At 39.6% G+C, this 24,271-nt stretch overlaps 1 protein-coding gene across 4 annotated transcripts in view; it reads left to right on the top strand.

The window, feature by feature from the left end:
• The window catches only part of ADD3 (adducin 3), a 97,810-nt gene extending 76,954 nt beyond the window's left edge, over window positions 1–20,856 (top strand). For 3 of the 4 annotated variants that reach the window (XM_051800451.1, XM_051800454.1, XM_051800453.1), the window contains 13 exons: window positions 6,762–6,900; window positions 8,368–8,519; window positions 8,635–8,715; window positions 9,774–9,923; window positions 10,798–10,941; window positions 11,030–11,128; window positions 11,214–11,396; window positions 12,586–12,843; window positions 13,919–14,038; window positions 15,326–15,415; window positions 16,637–16,757; window positions 17,669–17,764; window positions 18,474–20,856. In XM_051800451.1, coding sequence (XP_051656411.1) covers window positions 6,762–6,900; window positions 8,368–8,519; window positions 8,635–8,715; window positions 9,774–9,923; window positions 10,798–10,941; window positions 11,030–11,128; window positions 11,214–11,396; window positions 12,586–12,843; window positions 13,919–14,038; window positions 15,326–15,415; window positions 16,637–16,757; window positions 17,669–17,764; window positions 18,474–18,772 — 1,932 coding nt within the window. In that variant the 3' untranslated portion in view covers window positions 18,773–20,856. The remainder of the gene's footprint in view (window positions 1–6,761; window positions 6,901–8,367; window positions 8,520–8,634; window positions 8,716–9,773; window positions 9,924–10,797; window positions 10,942–11,029; window positions 11,129–11,213; window positions 11,397–12,585; window positions 12,844–13,918; window positions 14,039–15,325; window positions 15,416–16,636; window positions 16,758–17,668; window positions 17,765–18,473) is intronic. The other variant, XM_051800455.1, reaches the window with a different exon arrangement.
• Window positions 20,857–24,271: the final 3,415 nt, after the last annotated feature.

Below are 24,271 nucleotides of genomic sequence, written 5' to 3'. Positions count from 1 at the left end.
ATGACTGATGAGTTTCCTCCCTGACTGCAGGAGGACATTCATCCAGAGTGCCCTACAAGAGCTCTGCCTGCCATCCCTCCTGGTGCATTGACACCACATGTGATCCCTACTCCTGCACTTACTGAAAACCACTTAATTATGCTTAGAAATGTGAGACCCCTGAGGAGCTGAAATTTCATGTCTTCTAGCATTTTAAATTTCAGTGGTTATATTCCATCCAGCAAGATGCATAGTGTGGCTTTATTCCATGAGAAAACACGAGGGATGGACCCAGACCCCCATTCACAGCAGCAGCTCTGAGTGTGGGGATGGCTGGCGCTGGGAAATCGGCAGCTGGGTGTGCTGGAGATGGGCTTTGCAAAGGAGTTTGGTGCTTTGGGTTTTACTGTAATCATAGGTTATCTCTAGGCTGCTTATCTCAGGAGTAAACATGCTGCTTCAGCTCACAGGAAAGTCAGTGTGTGCTGGGTTAGAAGAGCTGGAAAAACTGGCACAGTAGAGCTCTGTTTGGGGACAGCCTTGCTGTCGGTTGAGTCACTAAATCCAGCCCAGGTACCCTCACGCTTCACTGCAAGTGAATAGATTTTTATAACTTTAGCTAATTCCCTGTAGTTATTACTGAGGCTATTTCTTTCTGTCTTAACACAGAAGCCCCCTCCCCCTTTTTCTTTTCCATGGCATTAACAAACACTTTTTTGTGGCTCTTATCTTCTCCCCGCCAGCCTTAACTCAGTGGCGGTTTTTTTGTGGCCAACTCCACCCTTTTCCACTTGGGGCACCGGCTGTTTGTATCTAAACTCCAGTCTTCAAGCAGCCTGTTATGAGCTGTATCGGCTGTTTGGGTGAAGGTCTTCCTCTCCACGGGCAGCTGTGTTTGCAGCACAGGAGTTAAAATTAACGTCTCTTCACTCTCGAGAACAAAATACCAGTTAAGTTTTGAAACTTTTCTTCAGTGGTTGAGATTTAGCTTAGAGACTCTGTGTGGGCGCGTTTATATGTAACAGATAAGTGGAGCTATACACTTTTTGAAAATGGCTTTTGGATATATAAACTCTGATTAAAATGGGCAAAAGTGAAAATGGGTGAAGGGGTTTCTCATATTGTTCTGCAGCTTTTAAGTGCTTCTATGAAATGTAAGGGCCTCACGGATCTTTTTTAGCTACTTTCCTTTGGAATGACATGAGACTGTTTGGACATTACTGTAATTAGTCCTGATGTGAGCACATGCTTTCTCCCCATAAAGGTTTGCGATGGTGCGGAGTATTTGTAGGTGACCTGTATACCATTGGGTTTTTTCTTATTATTTTTTGTCTACTTCTTTTGAGTGGATATATGGAGAAATCAGTGGTCAACAAACAAGAAATAGCATAGATGGTCAAAATACTTAAGAGCCTGTGTACTTCTTAATATCCTCAGAGATCTACCTACCAAAATGAAGAGATTAATACCAAATTTTTTAACAGCGTCAATATTCTGTGCTATATATATATATTTGCGTACCCATGTAAAATAGGTTATTCTAGCAAGTTGCTTATTCCAGTTTTTCTGCATATATTGACTGAAAAATACCAGTTGTCAACTGGTACATGCAAATGTTGCTTTGATTCTTAAAAGCCCAAATTTACACTGTCAGTTCACACTTAGACTGCTCTTCTGAAAGAAAATGGAAGTAAATGAGTGAGAACTAAGGCTTCTAACTTCACTCTCAAGTTTCAGAGAGCTGTTGCAGATCTAAACTGTAAGATTCTTGCATCTAAACTGCCTGAGTTTATGATGTGTATTTGGAAAATGATTGGAAATATTTCTGGAGAAGTAATTTTATGGTATTAGAAAGGCCTTGACCTAATCATGCTACTAATGACTCCATCAAGAAAAGCTGTGTCTGTTCTGCCAGCTGCAGTACTGTGTAAGGCTGTCTAAGCTGGTTTGAAAGAGCTGACTGCAGTTTTGGAAAGAGGGATGTTCTAGAAACAGTTTTAGGAACAGGTTGAGCTGCCCTGTTTATTTTTACTGGTGAGTTGAGAGTAAATTCATGTCTTAAATCAAGGTGGTGGAGTGGCATTGAGAAGGTGAGATGGGAGCAGAGCAGCAGCCTGCGGCATACCAAGGTCAGGCTGCTCACTTGGGTGTCTGCTGCTGCCAGGTGAATAAAAGCATCCTCCCAGTTGTGCATCTTGTCTGAAAAGTTGCTTTACCTCTTTTCCAGTAGCTGTCCTGGGCCCAGTTGTCATACCACAGGCTGCTCCCTATGCAAACTTTCAGTGAGGTGCTTGGGGAGCTGTTTCAGCACACACAAGGTGGGGACACAGGTGCTTGGCTGGGCAGATGAACTTGCTGAAGGCAGAAGGATGCTTGTGCAAACAGGAAACAATTCTCAGCTATGGCATGGTGGGTTATCCAGCTGTGGCAGTGCTGTGGGCACACAGGTTGTCCAAGTCCAGAAGTGGTGCAGCTCTGTTGATGATGGGATCATGGACAGCCATGAAGTGCTGTGCTTCTCACTTTGGGTACCCTGCTGTGAAAAGTCACTGTGAAAAGTTACTGTGGTAACTTATATGTAAGGTTTTAGTGGTTCAAAACAAACAAACAAAAACCCCAAAGAGCTATTTAAATCCCAGAGCTGAAACTTTCTCTTGATTGAGCAGTGCTGAGCTTACAGCTGAATAACACAATTTTTCATTTATCTGACAGTACAGTTTTACTTTGTCAGCATTTTCTTGTCAAATACTACATCTGAAATTACCAGTGACCTTTCTGCTTGAAAAATATCTGCTTTGTCCCAGAGCAGCGTGTTTGTCATCTTTTTGAAAATATCTCTCTCAAGTATGACTTTTACTTGATCACTTATGGGCAGTTGCAGTGTAATGTCACATATGTACACATCACAGTCTTATGAATCAAAGCAAAACCAAACCACTTGGTCTCCAGGCTCCATACCCATTAGCAGAAATGGAGGAAGGTTGTGTGAGCACACATGGGATAGTCATTTAAGGACATAAAGACCTTTTTAGGTTTTAAAGGTCTGTAGCATTGAATGAAAGGTACGGAAATATTCATAAATGTCCATGAAGGAGTGTGCATGAGTCACGTGTGTGACATGCTGAAGGCTGCTAGAAAACATCACTACTCAGTGGCGTGTGGATAAATTGCATACTTGATTCTATGCACTTCATCCATATTCTCACCTCTGTTTTACAGCTCATCCCAAACCTCCATATTTCCTACTTTTCTGGCTCTTACCTATCTTCTGTTATTTCTAAAATTATCTTTAAGGGATGCTACTTGTTTGCTTTAACAAAATTGTTGATACAACACTAAATCCTCATTTGTAGTAGTCTCAGCAAGTATGTAACATACTATGTTAGCAGAAAAGAGCAAAACTAAGCTCAGAGGACTGAAAACAACATGATCAAAAAGCAGAAGAATTAAAAATACAATAAGAAATAAACGATCTTTCTGTCAAAAATTGCCCAAAATACTATCAGTTATACTACCTTTCTTTCTGCTATAGAAGTAATATTACTTGTACAGGTTATAAAAAAAATTCTAAATATAATTGGTAAGAATTTACTGTGAATGTTTTTGCAGATCTTTTTTATAGTCCTCGTTGAATTGAAGTGGGAATGATTTAATGTAATACAGATAACTGTTTATCTCCATCTCCTCCCAAGCAAATGCTTCCATGAATATTATGAATTCCATCTTCCACATGGCCCCCAGGAGACTACAAATGTGCAGTTTCCATATATACATATTGTAAACAAGGCTGAAAGAACATTTCAGCCTTGCAGAGTGTAAAATGGTAGAGTTTCTTGCAGGGGACCTCTTTCAGTAATAATTGAGAAGTACCTAAATATCTTGAAATGACAAAATTTGAAAATAAGTGTAGCTTCCTGATGGAATATATTGGCCGGTCATCTCTGCAATCTTAATAGATCATGGGAACAGAAGCAGAAAGTCACATAAAGCCATCATCTCATGGTGAACCATCAGTAGGGGAGGGAGCTGGCACTGGGATGGCTGGTGCCCGAATGTCTGTTTTAAGTGTTTTGTAACATGGGGGATGTGATGTGCCAAGAACCAAGGAAGTACCTCTGTTGTTTTACATTTTTTTCACTTTTGATAAAATATGGAGGTTGAACCTGGGCTCCTTTTTCTATGCCCTCTGAGCTGTTTGACCACCAAAATGCATCTTCTATTTATTTGAAAAAACCTTGTCTTCTACAGGGGATTGTATAAATCATGCACATCTGATTTTCATTCAAAACCATTTCGGTGGTTTTTCATTCAAAACCACTTTGGTGAGAGATGCTCAGATTCAGGTACTAACCCATCTCAGGCATGAGTGATGCCAAATCATCTGTTTCCCATTTTTCAGACTGTGATTTTCCATGTATCCCACTTGATACCCTGAGGAGCAGCAGTGCACTAGACACTCAGGGCTGCGCTTGAATTTTCAGTGAGAGTTGAGCTTTGTGTATGTGAGAAGCTCCTTACTGCCCAGTGTTCTGCAAATGGGGCTCTGGGCCTCTCGGAATGAACATCCCAAACTGGTGGAAGCACCTTACCTTGACCTCCTCACTGGCATTCTGTGGAAATAACAGGGCCTTGCTGCATCTTAAAGGCACATTTTGGGAATTAGTAAGTTAATGTTTGTGAAGCACTTGGATTTACCGTAATTATCTGCCCACAGAAAATCTTGTCAGATAAATAATAATTGTTACCTCAGCAGAGTATGTGCAGCCTCCACAAAAGGCACAGGGCCGCATGCTGAGCCACAAGAAGAGAAAAAATACTGACCTGCTTTTCTAGTGAGAATGAGCCACTGTGTGCCAAATGAGGCACGAAGACAAGGTGTCTGTGCTTAAAGATTATTACCTAGGTGCAACAGGGACCAAGACACATCCCCTGCTTGTCTTAACTTCCAGCAGTCCAGGCATCCGCATTGCCATTGGAACACGAGCATGATGGCCATCCTCAGAGCTGAATCAGATTGAAGGGGGTGGGTTTCACATCATCTGCTCATAGATGAAGGATGAAAGTCAGGATGTTTTCTCCAACCGCTTGGTGTTTTATACAAGTACTTTGCTTTTCTGGCAGCTGCCTCCCCATAACTGCCTCCCATCAGGTCCTTACAGGCTCTCACTGCTGATGCACCTCCCATACTTCCACTTTTCTCCCAGTTAGGTTCCTTTCCTCGCGTAATTCACTGTTTCTTCTTTCCTTTTTCTCATCTGCTGCTTTCTCCTGCTGCATAGATGTTACCTCCATGAGCCTCTGAAGACAAAAATCTGACTTTGCCTGTGCACCTTCAGGCTGCCAAGAGGTTGTTCAGCCATTTGAGGGCTGCCACGAGCATAGTCTGGTCTGTGTTGAGAAATCCATGGAACAGGTCACTGCATAGTCAGTCGGTGGGAATCTTTAGAGGCTTTATTTATCTGTCAAGTCTCAGGTACACACAATCCTGACAAAAATTATTCTAAGGAGAGCATGGGTGTCTGAAAACTCGGTCATTAAAGTGCAGTTGTGGAGGCTCAACTATCGAACCAGGAGGCCATATCAAGTAGAATCTTGAGGACGTTTTTAGGAGTCCAGTAGTGCTCTCTCTTACAGAGTCAAAACCTGTTGATGAAAGGCTGTCATGAGATTGGTGGATTTTACCCAACAAAGTGGGTGTTTTGAAGGCCTGAATTAAAATTCAGTGAGGAAATCACATTTGTCATACAGAACTATCTTCTTTTTTTAATTGAGAGCAAGTACTCCGCTAAGCAAGGCAAACTGCAAGGAGCAATTACATACAGGGAATAGCCTGGAGTTAAAATGGGAGCCAGCTGCTGGTAAAGACACCAAATGTCTTTTTGGAATGAACTGGCAGGAGTGTTCGCAATACACCTCAGCTCGCGTTGTGTGCAGCTTTGGGTACTGCTAGTTTGGACAAAGGCTGGAAGATGCTGCCAAGAAATAATGAGAGAGGTAGAAAATGTAACTTATAATGGAAGTTTGAAGGAACAGAATTTACTTAGTCCAGAAATGTCAGGATTGCAGTAGTCATAGGACAGGCATTCGCTGTGGATAGAGGATAATCTGCCTATCACCTCAAAGGAACAGGCTTTGTCCACAGTGCATAGTATATTAAATTTGATACTATAAAAACCTTTTTCATGATATATTCTGCAAGACTGTATCTCTTGGGCTTGCAGACATTTTATTCAGGAAAAGAAGGGAGGGGTTTTCCCTTTGGGAGAAGGAAAGAGAGAGAAGATAGCATCCTGGCATTCCTTCTAGTTTCTGCATGTCTGTGATACTACTTGAGCATGGATGAGCTCCAGTTTTCCAGTTGTTTATAACTTTATCAAATTTGGATGGATTTTCAGAGGGACTACATTATTAAAAAATATCTAGTACTAAAAGCAGCGTATCCTGGTCAAATTTCAAGTACATCTTCCAAAATATGGACAACACTTTAATTATTCATAAAAATGTTTTTATCATTTAAAGAAATACATTTTATCATGTCTTGTACTGGGAAATAGTTAATCCTCTGTGACCAAACTCCTCCTTTCTGCCCCCCAAATTGCAAATACCCAGCATACAAACTTCAGGTCAGATGGTTAAAGTCTGGCAAAGTTATAAGCAGCTAAAAACAAGGTCTAAAGGGAAGTTTCATGTAACAATAAGAGGCAAAACTACCAGCCCCACCTATAATAGAAATATGGTTATCAAAGCCAGGTTTCCTTGATGATTCTCAAATGTTTCTACAGGCTTTTAGAGAAGATCTGGAATGCCTTATTCAAGAACAGATGAAGAAGGGCAATAACCCCACTGGACTGCTTGCGTTACAGCAGATTGCTGAATACATTACAGCGAGCACTTTTACAGGTTTTTCTTCAGCTTCACTCAGTAAGTGAATCAAACATATAATTGCACTTTTCCCTTTTTTTTTTTTTTTAATTGTCACTGGCAATGTTGGGATCTCCACTTTCTTTGAATACAAATTCTGCCAGAGCTTGCCTCAGCTGTGAAGTAGTACAGATGGTGGCCTTAACTTGCCTTTTTAGGCTTCTTTCTCCCAGATTCCTTGATTTGTATAATGATGTACAAAATGGTTGGGATCCTCACATTCCGTTCTATAATTTGCAAATAAGAGTTTAACTGGGTTAGGGAACAAAACGTTGTGCCCTGTTATTATTAGCAGTTTTAACATGAGCATAAACCGAGATGTGAAGTACATTGCCATTCAGATTGTTTATTTTTCTACTCTTGCATACAAATTGTTACTAAAAAAAAAAAAAGGGGGGGGAAGAATACCCTGGCAAATTGAGTCATTACACAAACAGCTCCCACAGTTAAAAACAGCTTGTAGTCTGCACTCCAGTTATAGAGATGTCACTGGGATCTTTCAGTTAACACCCAAGTTCTTCTTTCCAAGTCATGAAGCATTGAAACGCCCAAGTCAATTTAGGTTCTGTGGGTGGACATCATACAGGAGCTTACAAGCCTGAAGTACAGTGGCAGCTGTCAGTATTCATAATTTTTTGAGAATTGGTCCCAAAATGGTGCTTCAGGGTTCATTTAACAAAACGAGTGGAAGAGAAGAGCAGAGAGCCCAAACAGTCTCATCTTCCCATCTCTGGTTGGTTACTGAAATTATGTGTCCAACTGTTGTCTCTGCTACATTTACCCAGAGGCAGTGGTGACTGATCTCAAAGTGCATACTCTTTTTGTTGAAAACCAAAGTGGCTTTTACTTCTGGTTGTAATTCTCCCTGTAAACAAAGGTTGTAAGCTGTCCAAAAGATATTATGCATTCATGAAGGGGAAAAGGGTATGTTTGTGTAGTCACAAGTCAAAGAGATGAATTGATCTTTGTGATTTCTCTGTTAAGAGGTGATCCCTTCTGTTAATCCCTTTGAGAACTCTTGCACTAATCCTAATTTCCTCATTAGGACTGAATTAAAGTACTGAGATAGCTCTTTGAAGTAGTTATATTGGTGTCAGAAGTCCATAAGGAATGTGTTGTCCTGTAAAAAAAAAGCAAACATGTAAAAATACTTCATTAGTGACAAATGTCTTAAAGCACATTTCCAGTCCTGTATAGGATATTGATTCAGGAGAGAACTCAGGAAAACCTTTATTTCACCTCTCTTAGATTTGAAAAGGGAGGAACATTTAAATTCAGGTATGGTTCCTACTGTCTTAAAGTAACAGATGTTTCAGTAACAACCTTAGAAATCCCAGTAGTGAAGTTCCAGTCTAGTAATTGCTGGTACTGCTAAGCTAACAACTTAAATACACTGCATCTGGAAGATCGTGCTGGAAGTCATTTAGTTGTCCAAGTGGCTATCATCTTTTTTTGTCTGTTTCTCAGGCCATGGAATGATTACACCCATCAATGACCTACCTGGGATAGATACCTCCTCGTTTGTTAAGGGAGAAAAACTTACTCGTTGCAAGTTAGCCAGTTTATATAGACTGGCTGACTTGTTTGGGTGGGCACATTTGCCGAATACCTATATCACAGTAAGTATTTTAGAGAATAACATTTTTTATTTAGAATGCTACTTATTCATTCAAATTATTTTTCCCCTGAATAAAGTAAATTAGATCAGTAATCTATTTTATTCTTCCTTTGCAGGTAAGAGTAAGCAAAGAACATGACCATATTCTAATCATTCCAAGAGGTCTGTCCTTTTCTGAAGCTTCAGCTTCTAATTTGGTACGTGATTCACCTGCTGTAGTAACCAATGAGGCTCAACCTGTTTTCTGAAATACTTTTGTGGCTGCTAAAATGGACTTCTAATCTATAATCACGCTGTTGTTTGGTTTTTTTTAATATTTATCCACCAGATGAAAAGCTGATTAACTGTTTAGATACTAGCATCCTTTGTTTCTCAGCGTTTCTCCTTAGGTTTAGCTTTACTTTCTGTTGCTTCGTCTTCAGCTTCAATGTGGAGCAGCAGTTTTGTTTCCCTGTCTGATGAAGCTCGTCAAATAGCCTCAGTGTAGCAGTAACCTTTTATAACCTGACAGTATGATAATATGTGTGAAATTACTCCATAGGAGAAGAGTTAGTAGAATCAGCTCTTATTGTTTTAAGTGGGGAAATAAAGTTGAATATCTTCTCTAGGTCCAATAAATGAGCTGAGTGAAGTTACAGGCTGTTATTTAGGCAATGGCAGCTGATAAATCACACATCTTTTGGTGCAGAACCTGCCATATGTTCTTCGTGACAGTAGATATCTGTAAGGAAACTTACCTCCAGGTCAAAAGGGTACCAGATAGAGACTGACAGCATTACATAACAAAACAAAATACCTTGAGATATGACCCTGCTGTTGTTTTTTGTTGATACAGGAATTACAATTCTAATGTTCTCACGAAACTGAAAATTCCTTATGCATTTAATGTTCCTACTGGACATTTCTCAGGGGCTGAATTTTCTTCATATTTAAAATGTAGGAAATGTTAACAAAATTAATTTTTGAAAGTCAGAAACCAGGAAAGGTCAGCTAGACTGAAGTGGAATATATGTTGTATCAGAGTCTTATCCTTACTTCTTCCATGGCTGGACTTCCAACAGCTATCAGAGGCTTGTACAGCAGGATGGTTTATTGACACACAGATTCATGGCTGCTCTCCTACTTTTTTTTTGTGCTCTGAGCCCTAAATCCATAGGGGGGAATTTGGTACTAAATAAGAAAGGGAGGGTAGTTTCTAGACTATTGAAATTGTCACGAACTTTCTGAATATCATTTGTTTCTTTGGCTCTTTCAGGTTAAAGTAAACATCCTAGGAGATGTAGTGGACCAGGGAAGTACAGCTCTCAGTATTGACAGTGTAGGATTCAGTCCACACGTGGCCATCTACTCCACCCGCCCCGACGTCAGATGTGTGATACACATACACACCCCTGCAACGGCCGCTGTAAGTCTTCCTTCTGGATAAAAAGAAAACAGCTTTACCTTATGAACTTAAAAGTGTGTTTCTGAATCTGAATCACTGCTCATGGCAGTGATTTTATTTTTGTTTTTAATACCGGCTCTACACTGGCAAAGAAGAGTCTGAGGTAATCAAATAACCAGAGAAAGAGGGCTGGGCCACTGCAGTGAAATGGGATAGAAATAAAGTGATGCTTAGATATTGTTATGGTCAGGTTGTGGAGGTTGTAAAGCGTAGGGTTTACACAAGTTTCATTTATAGCATCCTAGACAATATATTATGCTATATAGATCATCATTTGCATTATGCAGTTCCATTTTTTAGGTGGTTTAATTAGTAGTTATGTTCAGTTTGGATTTACGTCACTATTAAAATGTCATAGTTAACGTAAATTTAAAATGGTCTACATAATAGTGATAAAAATGTAATGAGGCTTGAAAAAACATATATATTTATCTATAAATATATATGTATTCTTTGACCACAGACAAAAAAAAAAGGGATCGATAATTTCTTTTATACTAGCTTTTTGAAATTATAAATGTGCGAAAGAAGGAAAAAAAATTAAGCTTATGCTGAGAATTAAACTTGGATAAAAATTCACAAAAATTAACTCAGTTGGGTTAATTTGTATTTTCCTCTAATGAATCTGTTCCTAGGCTGGGTAGCAGCACCTCTGTCGTCCTATTGGAAACTAGTCTGGTGGAGGAGGATTGATTCTAAGTTTTCACTGTGTGGAGAGTTTGTCTCTCTTGTAGCAAAGATACAAAAGTACATCCTGCTAAGGCTTGGGTGGTTGAGATATGAGTTTTAAGTTTCATTTTTTCCTAATTATCAGCACTTCATTTCCGTGAAACAGGTTTCCTCTATGAAATGTGGCATCCTTCCCATATCACAAGAGGCTCTGATTCTGGGAGATGTTGCTTATTACAACTACCAGGGATCTCTTGATGAACAGGATGAAAGAATTCAGCTTCAAAAAGTTCTTGGACCCAGTTGCAAGGTATTCAACCTCCTTCATGCTCTTCATAAACGATTTTCATGTCCTGTGCCAGTTTCTACCATTTAACATTAGTGTCTTCATTTACTAGGTATTAGTCTTGAGAAACCATGGTGTGGTAGCACTAGGAGAGACACTGGAAGAAGCATTCCACTATATTTTCAATGTGCAGCTGGCCTGTGAAACACAGGTGAGAGAGAATTATCTGTATTTAATTCCAAACACTTATGCTGCAAAAGCTTTTTCACAAACGAAATAATCACTGGTGTCCCCAGGTTCATGCATTAGCTGGAGCAGGTGGGATAGACAATCTCCTACTACTGGATCTGCAGAAGTTCAAGCCTTCCACACACGCCGTGGCAGCAATGGGAGGAGGTGGAGTTAATATGGCTTCGCAACATAAATGGAAGGTTGGGGAGCAAGAATTTGAAGCGCTCATGCGGATGCTGGACAACCTGGTGAGAGCACATGGATGGTGTTGTCCATATGGTGCCTGTAAGCTTTTGAGTGCAGGATTAGCTTCTGGAAAGCAAACAATTTTTTCTGGTTTCTTCGTGATTTTTGAAACGAAGACAGAGTAACTTTGTGTATGTAAAATCTATTCTACTTGGTTTAGTTTGTCATATCTCACTGTTTCTGACAGTGGCATTTTGTCATGATAAGAATTTATAATGCTTTGGACTTTGATTTTGTCCAACCATCTTACAAACATGATTTGCTCCTTATAGTAGCTTAATAGTAAAAATATATTGTAATTACCACCTAGTAAATAGACATGTCAGATTCCCTCTATATATTTTGTTATTAACTCTAGTATTAGGAGAAGAAAAGGCTCCAGGGAAAACTCAGTGAGGCCTTTCAGTACCTTAGAGGGGCTTATAAAAAGGAGGGAGAGGGACTTTTAATATGTGCAGATAGTGACAGGACAAGGGGCAATGGTTTTAAACTGCCAGGTTTAGATTAGATTTCAGAAAGAAATTCCTTACTGTGAAGGTGGTGAGGCACTGGAACAGGTTGCCCAGGGATGTTGTGGCTGCCTCATCCCTGGAAGTGTTCAAGGCCAGGATGGGGACTTGAGCAACCTGATCTAGTGAATGGCATCCCTGCCTATGGCAGGGGACTTGGAACTAGATGATCTTTAAGGTCATCCCTTCCAACCCAAACCATTGTATGATTAGGAAATCAGATGATAATTTATTATTTTTAAAATGTCCATTTCACTGCTCTATGAATTCTGGAACAGCCTCCCATACCAATAGAGTGAGGAGTGGGGGAGAGTCATGAGCTGGGATGTGCTGTTGTGCAAGACATAAATGTCCTCATGGAAGCTGCCTGGACCATAACCTGAGCAGGGGGTCATTTGGTGGTCATACATTTGCAAAGGCAGGAGGAAGGTGAAGTGAGAGTGGAGTCCTGTTCAACTGCTGCTGTACTGTGTTGTAAATGGGTCTCTTGAATGTAAATAGTATGAATTAATGATGGACAACACCACTAACCAGGTCTCTGAAGAGAACTCAGCAGACCTGCTTAATGCATATAGGGCAGCACAAAAAATCCATTGCTACTTTGGATACCTTTTTCTGATTTTTAATAAATAATTCCTTCTATTTATGTTTTTAATTATTTTTCTTTTTTACTTCTCTGTAGGGATACAGAACTGGCTATGCCTATAGGCAACCATTAGTCAGGGAAAAACCCAGACATAAGAGTGATGTTGAGATCCCAGCCACTGTGACTGCCTTTTCCTTTGAAGATGATACAGTCCCACTTTCCCCCCTGAAATTCCTTGCACAGAAGCAACAGAGAGAAAAGACAAGATGGCTGAACTCTCCAAACACGTACTTGAAAGTTAATGTGCCTGAGGAGTCCTGGAACGGGGAAACCAGTCCCAGGACTAAGATCACGGTAGGTAGAGATTTTGGGCAGCCACTTCATTTTTGCCCTATTTGAAAGTAAATTATGCACAGTTTTTATGAGAAAATCTTTAACAGGATTAGCAAGTAAGTTTATCAAGCAAATTAAAATAGGCTTTTCAGAGACTTAATGACATTAGTACTAAGGGTTCCCTCTGTTTGGTGAGGGGGGGGTTAGTAGTTTGTAAGAGTAACAGTTTATGATAAAATTTAACAATTATTTCCCTGTTGTTACTAGCTATTCTGATTCCTGAAGCAGACAACAGATTTTCCGCCGGATCTTTTTGTGCTATTAGTTAACCAACAAACATAGTAAGGTTTTAAATCATCCAGGGGTGGTTCTCTTTTTTTATACAAGGGAGACACAAGCTCTAATCCATCTCTAGCTGCCCCTTTCCTGTTCGTGAGCCTGCTGAAAACAGCTTTCAAAGAGTCTGTTCATGCTACGGCTTTTAATGATGATCAAGATTTTTTTCCCCCTCCTGCAGCTCACCAAGATGCTTCTACTTAAGTTTCCAGCTTGCAGAGAGGTGGCTTTCATGGGACTACAAAGTGTGTTATTTGCTATTGACTACTCCCAGTTGCGCAGTACAACTGCAAAAGCATCAGCTCCTCCTGCTGGCAGGCTGGCAGGTTTCTAAACTTAAGTTTAGAAGGAAACCCTGCTTATGAAGAGAAAAAACCTGCAGTCAAAATGTGCAGAGGTGGAAGTCAATTGCATGAACATGGGCTCTGGATCTATGTCCCAGTTACTAGGAATTGTGATCCTTCCTAAATACAGAGTCATAAGTACACCGTAATACTGCATTTTTCTGGAATGTATTTCAGTGGTTACAAAAAAGTAATCTTAATTGTACATGTTCAAGGCAACTTAAATCCTCTTGGGCAAACACATAAACCTGTAAGGAGATGGGATTATTTTGTGAGTGTCATGTGGAATCGAAAATAAAGGCAGAAAGTCCTTTCTTTTATATCTCTTCATTAGCAATAAGACAACACTAAGAATTGTTCCTCTCCATCATGCTGGAAGTTTTAGCTTCTTTATTTTTATTTTCTTCCCCTTTAAGTGGATGAAAGCTGACGACTCTTCCAAGACTAGTGGAGGAACGCCAATCAAAATTGAAGATCCAAACCAATTTGTCCCTCTAAACACAAACCCAAGTGAAGTGTTGGAAAAGAGAAATAAGGTAAACGAAGTGTGATGAACTGAAAATTGTAACATTTCCAAGTAAAATTATATGTTCGAGCAATGATTCAGCAGAGCAGTAAAATAACATTTTCAGATGTTTTGATTTTATTAAGAAGTTTCTTACACTATGTGTGATTTTTGGCACTCAAAAGCGTGTATTTAAATGTGTGACATACATGAAGTCTGGAGATACATACGTAGTATGTATATATTTAAATTTTGAGTGCAGTAGTCTGAAGGATGAGTATTAACTCTGGAAATTATAGATTGGAAAGGGTAGTCCCTACTATTTAGTGTAATATTTAGTGGATAATTAGGTGTCAACATGAACCGAGTTGCTGTGCATCATCTACAGCATGATTCAATCTCAGACTCTAATCTTGCTCTGCTCTGTTTTAATTTGCCTAGTGCTTATTAGGCTAGAGTTTTTGTGACCCAGTCCTCTTTCTAATGGCAGTAAAAAAAAGAAAATGAGAGATTATTTTTGGACCTCTCTGTAAACAGAAATATCTCACCGCTTTTCCCTTCCAGCACATAAGTCACTGACTATCAGACTGACCAAATACTCCACCCTCGGCATAACTATATTAACAGATATTCAGGACATTTTTCATTTGATTACATATTTTTTCTTTTTTGGAAAGCACTACATCAGTATCCTTGGAGACTGGAGTTAAAAGGAGCAAATCCCTTCCTCAGAACTGGAAAGGCACCCTCTAATCATCTAGGGATTAATAATACGTGTCCCAGGCAATGATTTTTAAATTCATGTCACTGTCTCATAGATAGTTTATTCCTAATTTTCTGGTTTAGAATTTTTTTATAAGATCTGTATTGGTATTTATATCTGATCTGTCAGTCTCTTAAGCACTGACAATTTGAAGTTAGGGCTGTTAGTTTAGGGAAAATAATAAGCTATTCACAAAAGGAAAAACTTTACCAACCTTTATGACCACTGAGTTCTCTCCAGTAGCTGAACATGTGTCATTTATGAGGTGGGGAGGACAGGTTCAGAGAATATTCCTTGGAGCTTATTTCTAAATATTGGCTTGCATGATGAAGTGCAGGAGCTGGGACTATGGTGGATATTTGGGAGTACTGCAATAGCTAAATAATATATGCTGTATATTCAGAGGTGGAAGAAGAGTTCTTAGTTTTTAGGTGCAGCAGCATACAACTTGATCCTCCAGCCACTCACTGTGTTAATGGCTTTGGAAAGCTCATGGGTGTAGGATTTGTTAAAGAGAAATACCTGTTTCTAACCAGGTTTACCTTCTCTATATAGATAAGGGAGCAAAACCGATATGACCTAAAGACAGCAGGACCACAGTCTCAGCTGCTCGCAGGGATCGTTGTGGATAAAAAGCCAAGTTCAGTGAGTACAACATAATTCACTAGTTTACAACTGTTTGGGTTGTCTGGCTGCCTGTCTTTCAAATGTCAGTTCGGGCCATTGTCTTTTTAAGTAATTGGTTAGAACTGATTATTTTCACGCCAAATTTCAGAGGTGTGATACATTTTATTCATATTTCATTTGAAAGGTTTAAAATGTTAGTTTCAAACCACGATATGCACGTTAAGTTTGCCACTATTAATATTAATGAAGTAGGACCCTGTCTAAGTGAGAGAGGATGAACTTTGCAATGCATGGGGCCAAAAATAATCTTCATTAGTTTGTGGAACTGATGTCCACAGCAGTGATTGAGGCCCTGAAATATCTGAGTTTAAAAGGTGGGATTTGACCATGTAGAAGACACAGCTTTCATTAGAAACAGGCTTCTTACTGGGAGGGAGGTTTTTCGGTTTCTTGCCTGTCCACAGTAATCTTTTCTTGAATAGAATATACTTACTTCCAGACAACACAGATATCCCTAATAAGGTTATCCAACAAACTGTGATGAATTCTAATTGGAAACCTATAAATCTAGTTTTCAACTGTCCATGAGTTAGTAAGTCTTATTTTCTCATTTTGGTTTCAACTATTGTTTTGAGATAACACTGGGTTTCCTTATTTATTTCAGACAAAAAGAATATTTTGCAAATGAATTTTCTTTCAACATGAGAATAATTTTAAAATTTGTCATTTTAAGATTCATCTTGGAGACCTTTCACTTAGATTCCTAAACAAGAACGTGAGCACAGTTACTTTCCTGCAAAAAAAAATCCTAGAGCTTGGGCATCTGTAGAAAATAGGGAAACCTCATTTTTGATCCCCTGTTAGGATCAACTGTGTGAAAGGACTTTTACTTCTGTGAAGAGGCCCTGAACTGTAAACTCTTAAGGCAGGTCTCTACTCTGGAGCTGTCCCCCCTTGATTAAAAAAAACCCAAAGCACCCAGACAAAAAAAAAACCAAACTAATTACTTAACTGCTGCAAAAGGGTGATTCCTTTACAACTCAGCAGTCAGTATTCATTATTATGAGAATGCCTCTTAGATGGGGTAACTTTTGCCTGGATGCATCCGTGTTTTAGTTCTGTATTCCCTGTGAATCTGGTGTCACAAACTCTGGGCAAAAAAAAGAGACATTATCTCTGTATGTCTTGCTTGTTGCTTCTTTTTTTAACTGTTAAATTCTGTGGTTTTCTCTTTTCCAGCCAATGCAATTTGATGACGAGCACGCGCCACCGGCACCGCCCAACCCGTTCAGCCATCTCACTGAAAAGGAACTGGAAGAGTACAAGAAAACAATTGAGCGCAAGCAGCAAGGGCTGGAAGGTCAGTGATGTGGTTTAGATTGTTGGGGTTTACATTTTAATAATGAGTGGGAAAATACCTACTGTAAAATTGTATATGTGTTAATTATTAACACATACAGCTACTTTAGAACTCATCGTTCCTTGAGGTGGTAGAATTCTTTTTTAAATGTTGTTTGTTCTTTTACTTTAGTTAGTGGTAAAATTGAAGCAATGAAAGGTTTGCACAGAAATAGGGTTGACAGAAACACACTTTAACATGATGAATTTTCTTGTCAGAATCATAGAATAACTTCAGGTGGGAGAGTCCCTGAAGGTCATCTTAGTCCAACCTCCTCCTCAGAGTTGATATTAAAGTTAGATGTGCCCAACTGAGCTAAAGTTTACTGGGATGTTTGGTCTCGGCTCCTTTAATTTTTCTTCTGTTCTCTCAGTGTGCACAACTCATCTACTTTCACTTTTTACATCTTTTTCCAATACTACCAATACTACTGTTTCATAGAGAATTACTAATTCAGTGTTGATCTTTTATATGGTTTTTTTTTAACAATAACACTGTGATTTCTTCTTCACTAATACTGTGTAATAAACCAATTTTGTTATATGTCACATTCAGGACATACTATAGTAGCTTACTGTAACAGCAGACTGTGACTTATAGCTAGAGAATACCACGGGGCATGGCACTTGAAATGCAACCCTGCCAGCTTTTTAATGCTTTCTATTAAAGAACTAATATATAATGATTTTTAGTGGATAAAACATGTAAATCCACAATTCTGTAGTGTTTCAATTGTGTATTGTAACTTCGTGAAGTTGTCAGCCTGAGCAAGGCAATGCTATAGCAGAGCTGTAAATCTTGTAGCACTAGCACTGACACTCTTGCTTGACTTTCACTTTTGCATGGCTACTAACTCCAATCTTGTCCTGCAGATGCTGAACAGGAATTATTCTCAGATGACGGTTCATCTGTGTCACAAATTCAGTCACAAACTCAATCCCCGCAAAATGTCCCAGAAAAATTAGAAGGTATTCCATGCAATTTCTGTACAATGCCAATGGCTCCAATAACCCAAGTTATCCACTTTTCTGCTGCATTCTTACACTTGCATGAAGTCAACTGAGCCAGAAAGAGCCCACTTCTACAAAGTCTGGGAGGGACTTTGTCCAGAAAACTATTTTTCCCAGTCTTTTCTAATACATAATTCTCACAAACAGAAAACAACACAAGGCATGCTGAAACTTGGATATTAATATGATGAAGGAAATAGATATTATACTTTTATTTTATTGAATATGTTAAGATTAGATTTTATGCCTAAGACTTTCCTAGCAAAGTCTACATAGGCATTTTGAAAGGGAAGTTCTCCAAAGACTTCTGTATGGAATTAGTCTCCTGCAGTAAAGTGTAATTTTGAGTGTGCTTGAGACTATGCTACAGACTACACATCTATGCAGTGTAGACTGTATTTGTACATACTCTGTACAGTTTGATCTGCGTATGCACCTGGCAGAGATAAAGTTAGATTTTTCAGCCCATTTTCCTTTGATGACATTTTCACAGTATTATCTGCTTACAACAACAAAGAGTGTGGATAAAGGGGAAAAAACCCACATCTAAGCACTCTGTGTTTCATTCTTTGGATCAGAGTCCAGACTCACAGTATTTGCTTCTATACTGGGGGTTTTTTTGCAAAGTGTTGTACATAAATGATTGCAAAATCATTTGCTCTTTCAGAAAACCATGAGGATTCCTATACCCAGAATGCAAACCTAATATCTGTGGAGATGCCAGTTGTGGTGGTGAATGGGAAGGAAGATGCACATGACGTGGAAGAGGATCTCACCAAGAGGGTCAGTCAGTTAACCACAAGTACTGTGGAGAGTGTAGAGATTACCATCAAAAGCTCTGAAAAGATAGAAGAGGCCCTGTCTCCTGAAGGGTCACCTTCCAAATCCCCATCAAAGAAAAAGAAGAAATTCCGCACCCCATCCTTCCTGAAAAAGAGTAAAAAGAAGGAGAAAGTAGAAGCATAAGTGCAGTTCTGTTGTGAGGAGACATTGCACATTTTAAACGTTTAAGTTTTCCATTAACAGCGTAGTGTTAGGGGTGTGCAGTAACTGGACTTTTAACCTAAACAAAAAGAAACTGGAAGAGGTTTTGCTTTAAAAAAAAAAAAAACAAAGAGACAAAAAAAACTTTACATGTTAATTGAAAGTTAATTCATCTCTCACTTAACTGTGTCCAAAATTGCTATGAGGGCTGGAAACATTGATTAGTTTCATGTAGAACTACACTGGCAGGTGCTCCATTACCATCATAGCAAGGTCAAATACCATCACAGTATGCAGCAGCAAGTTCTGCTTGGAGTATTTTGCAGACCTTAAAATTTTCAGTACAGTTAAAGTCTTTATTAAAGTTACTGTTGAGTGATCATATGACTTTTTAAAACTGCTGTCTCATTTGGAAACCAGATCATACATTTTTGTATTGTGATTTTTGACCATATATTTTATGTTTCTGTACCCCTGTTCGAGTGGGTACATATTAACAGCACACCTTTAAATCTTTTTTAAGATTAGCTCACATAGAAATATTATACACTGGCACATAATATTAGGGGAAAAACTGTGTAAGAGAAAGTTTATTTGGAATTATACAAAATGTCTAAAGAATTCCATTATTCAATAACTTTTTTGCCAAATATTTCATTTTAGTGAAATATAATTTTTGAAGACTTCTTTTTTATTCTATCAGTTGGGGCGGGGGAAACCCTTATTTTTCAAGAAGGGGGATTTTATACACTTAACATTGATAATTTAGTTTAACTGGCAAAACAAAAAGAAGATTTTATATGTTCAAATGTTTGTATACCATTCAGTATAAAGGTATGATAAGCATGTGAACCAAGCATTTAATAGTTAGAGTGTATTTAAGAATGCTTGGTTTAGAATATACTTAAATATAATTCAGGAATCCAGGGACTTAGAAATCAAAGGATAAAAGCATATAAAATTGAACTGGATTCATGTTTAAAAATTAGTCATGGGTTGTTCTTTTTTTCTCTCATGGTATTGCTAATGAATGAAGAAAAATAATCTCTTAACATAACCAAATGAAGGAAACAAAACTGTTAAAAGGGAAAGTGAAATAGTAGGAAAATAGGAGGAGACAAAGAAAGTAAAAGTTCGGTGATTATTTTTTTTAAATATATGATATGGATTGCGGGATATTTTTATTAAATCAGCAGAGTGACATTTCCATATTAGATGTTTTAAATAATTTGTATGGATTCATACAGAGTGCAACACTGTGGGTTTTTAATTCAGTTTCATTCAAATTGTAAAAGGGTCTCGTGAATCTGTGTTGTCCTTTGGATGAACCCAGAGCAAATCAGAGCCTAGTGCCATGGGTAAGGGTGGTACTGCCACTTACTCATTTTTACTTGTATTGTCATTTTAGTACTTTTACTGTATTGTAAATACAAACTAAACATAGAAATTAACATAGGGGTTTCTTCGCTGTGTCAAATGTCTGTAAATCAGTCATCGCAATAGGAAGTATGTTTTTAACATCCATGTGATTCCCAAATTGCCGGTTGAAATATTATACCATATATAATTGTTAAATATGGCTGGAGAGTGGTTTGGCATGCAAAAATGTTGATTATAGCATGTTCGGGGCTGGTTAGCTTTGACCGTGTAAGTGTGATAATGCGATGTTGGAATGGATCCTGGAAACAATTTTCTAGCTATCACTAAATACTGGAATCAGTGTTTTTAATCATAGTGGAAACTTTCAGTTGCTTACTTTGTTTTTTATGTTCTACATTATTTGTGTTGTATTACAACATATGTAGAAACAGTAACCTGTGAACTACGCTTTTCATAACTTTTTTAAAAATATATCTAAATGAATGCAATGTGCATAAATATTTTTTAAAATGCAACCGTGAACTATTTGCACCTTTTGCTAATGCCTCTATTTACTTGCTTTGGCATAAAGAATGAGCCAGCCAACTCTTGTGTCCTGTGGAAAATATATAAATGTTATCTGAAATTGCTCATAGATGTAATGCTAATTAATGTTAAATCACAAATAAACAGTATTTTAAATAGATGGATCTCATATGGCAGCCTTTTGTTTATACAGTCCTCTTACATCTCTCCCTTGTAGAGAAGATGCTCTGATTATGCATGTTGGTTCTCAAGAATTTATTCTGAAGATGGCTCCTTGCTTGTGCTTATCCTGAAAGCTATGCAAGCAAATAACCTGATCTTGTTGTTAAACAGTTGTTCTCTCTGTCACAGGTCCTGGAGGTGAAAAAGGACAGGCCTGTGGTAAAAAACGTGGCACTGGCAGGCAGTTGTTTTGAGCCCCAGGTGACTTGGGCTGCATCTTCTGCTCTGCAGCATCATGGGCTAGATGTGATGGCCCAGGACGTGTGGCTGGGGTGGTTTAAGTGCTGTGTAAGTACAAAACAGGGAAATAGCTTGCAGAAATTACCTTTTTTTTTTTTCTTCATTAATGAAAACAAAGTTTTCCTGTAGGGAAGGCTTTTAATACGAAGTTATTTGTAGATATCTGTCATGCCCTGCCAGCATATGGTATATGTCGGAGCCTCTGAGGCTGCAGAAGTTGCAGTCTAATGTTTTTGTAGCTGTATCAACTCTGTGAAATGTCTTTAAGGACTTCACAAATGTTTATTTTCCCTGTCCTTCCACAAATCAGCCTTTTGTTTCTGTTTACAAGCAAGTCAAAATTCAGCCCTCTTGAGTCTGGTGACAGTTTCATGAACTCGGTCCCCATGTGGGAGGATAATTTTGGTTTAGCATTTTAAATAAATCTTATCCAAGATTTAAGTACTTTTCTGACAATCATTTGTCTCCAGGAGCATCTGCAGTCTGCTCAGGGCTGCACTAAGGTCAAAGTAGACACTGTGTCAACACAGAGGAGCGTACACTGTAAGGCCAAGTGTGTCTATAGTTTTCTTCTTTGAGCTCTCTTTATTCCCAAGAGTCTACAAACCACATCGGACCCTTCATTTTCACTTAAATCTTACTCTTTTATGGTGTCACAAAGATCTGAGATTCTGCAAACCAAAGCATGGAAATAAAGCAGATGTTCATAACAGGCATAACAGATTAAGGCTTAAATCTTGAGAAGCAGGAGCCCTTGGAAAGATGAGCTTCAAAATGGGTCATTGACCTGATAGGAAATAATTATTGTCATCAGGCTACTTAACCCAAGAGAGAGCAATACAGAGAAGCAGTGGTTGCTATAAAGAATTACATTCAAGCTACTACCTGAGAACATTAGAAAGGAAAAGGATTTGTAAAGCTGTGCATCTTTCTACCCCACTTTTGTCTATGTACAGCCGTACTAAAATCTGTGTTGTGATCCAGGTAATCACCTGCCATCATCTTTTACAGACTCTCACCTGTTCTGGAGATGTGTTACATAGCAAACCAGATTTTGCAAAATTTGCACAATGAGGTATCAGGCTTTAGATTTCACAAGAAGACAGAATGATGTCATGGTTGGGGCTGTAACAGGCCGTATTTTCCTGTCTTGCCGGTTGAGTCACTGTATGTTGTTGAGCACTCTGAAATTGTGGTTGAGTCACCAACACAGCCTCTGAGAGGTGAAAATTCAAGCGGCCTTTAGGTGGCATCAGACTTTCACGTTTGCTGCCTTTGTTCCCTGCAGTTGCAAAGCCACTAACAAAGCGCTTTCAAAGAAGGTATTTTGGAGATTTTGTGGGCTTTATTCCAGAATAGCGAGATGAAAGCAGACATGAGAGAGATGAAAGCTGTCGGACTCATTTTCTATATTGATTCATTTCAAAATCCATCAGTGGAGCAGGCTTTGTCTGGGAAGCAAAACTCCTCTGCTCCCCTCCATCCTAGTTGCACTTTTGCAACTAGCTAAGAATGCTGGTTAAGTTTTTTGCGCTTACAGACTGACTCCACTGGGACTGGAGAAAGTGGACATGTTGGCTTTGGCCGCCTGTGCCAGGCGTGAGCACCTCACCTGGAAATATTTGCTATACCTGACACGTGGCTGCCATCACTGTGTGGGACAGGGACACACAAGGAAGGGGACACCTCCTACTGGCTTTGTGTCCTTCTCTTCCCACATTTAGTTGGAGTGCTTCATGCCAATCCCAAGCAGAATGCTGGAGAGCTGTGGGGATCAACTGATTTGAGAGGTTTCATTCCCTCTGTGCCAGAGCTGCCCAGCCCTTCACTTCCCCCGGACAGAAGAGTAAGGGTCTGCTGAAGGCCCTTCCCAGGGCTCCCTGTCTCTCCAGGGGTAGATATGCAATATCCACTGGTACCCCTGCACTTTTCTGTGCCACCTACTTCAGTGTCTTAGATTTCCAGGCACGTTTCCCGTTTCCTTTTGCATTTGCAGTGGTACCTCCATACAACCACCTGTCTCTGGACGCTACTGTAAGCTTTTGCAAATTTTTAATTTGCAAATGTCATAAAAACAAAACTTGTGCTCTGGGTTATCGGGACAGCAAGTAGTTAAACTCTGTAAGGAATGACTGAAATTCTCTGGGGTGATGACATGGTCCCCAGCACAGCTCTGAGAGCTCCCAGCCCTGGCAGACATTGCCAGTTGGTGCTGGGTTTGACCTTTGGCATGCCAGCTGCTGGCTGCTCTCTGACCTCCTTACCAGACGCAGCAGCACTCATCTCTCTCGTCCCAAAGGTACAGAAAGTTCAAACATTGCCTAAAATGAGGTGCTTGACTTAGTGGCCTGGCTTTTCTCAAGGAGCTGAGCACGTTTGCAATGCCAGGGAGAGCTGGAGAAGAGCAAGTTGCTTGTTCAGTCCTCAGCTTGATGCATTGAGAGACAAATAACCCCTGAGCTGCGGGGGGAAGAGCAGCCGCCAGCAGCAGCGTGTTGAGTGGCTGTTGTGCTTGAGTACCTTGCAGGGGCTGAGTTTCCCAGTGAACATCCCAGCAGCCCAGCTCTTCCCCTCTCCTCCATGCCCTCACCGAAACGGGAAAGGGAAGGTTGCTGCAGATGGCTGATTTTCTGTATCCGAGGTGTTGAGAGCAGCTAATTGACCCTTAATAAACATGGCATGTTAAGGGTCTCTGAGTGTTAATGGCAGTGCAGGGGCCTGCCTCAGCATGTCTCACAAGCTGGCACTTGGCACAATGGCACTGAAGCTTGGGGACACTTCGAGTCCCTGCGCTGATGGCCACGTGGTGTGGTAAAGCAGCTGGTGGCTCATTCCTTTTCCTTCTGTTCCAACAGCAATAACAGAGGGTCTGCAAACTTTCAAAACTTCATTAAACTTGTCTACACTCAGTCCAAGCTGTGTCTGCCTGAGAAGGTACCTTGCTTGTGAAATACTTGTAAAGAAATCTAGCTCTAAGCTGGGGTGGTGGGATGGACTTGTTGCACCATGGCCTGTGTGTTGGAGGCTGTCACCATGTCCCTCTGTCTGCCTGAAGGCCCCTTTGGCATGGAACCCTGCTCCTTGGACTCCAAAGCCCAAATATCGAACTTGAGT

The sequence above is a fragment of the Manacus candei genome, unplaced genomic scaffold (assembly GCF_025592945.1).
Source record: "Manacus candei isolate 608988 ecotype Guabito, Panama unplaced genomic scaffold, ASM2559294v1 h1tg000050l, whole genome shotgun sequence".
Lineage (NCBI taxonomy): Eukaryota > Metazoa > Chordata > Aves > Passeriformes > Pipridae > Manacus > Manacus candei.
Note: the sequence above shows the minus strand (reverse complement) of the source record. Positions and strands in the feature narration are given on the sequence as shown.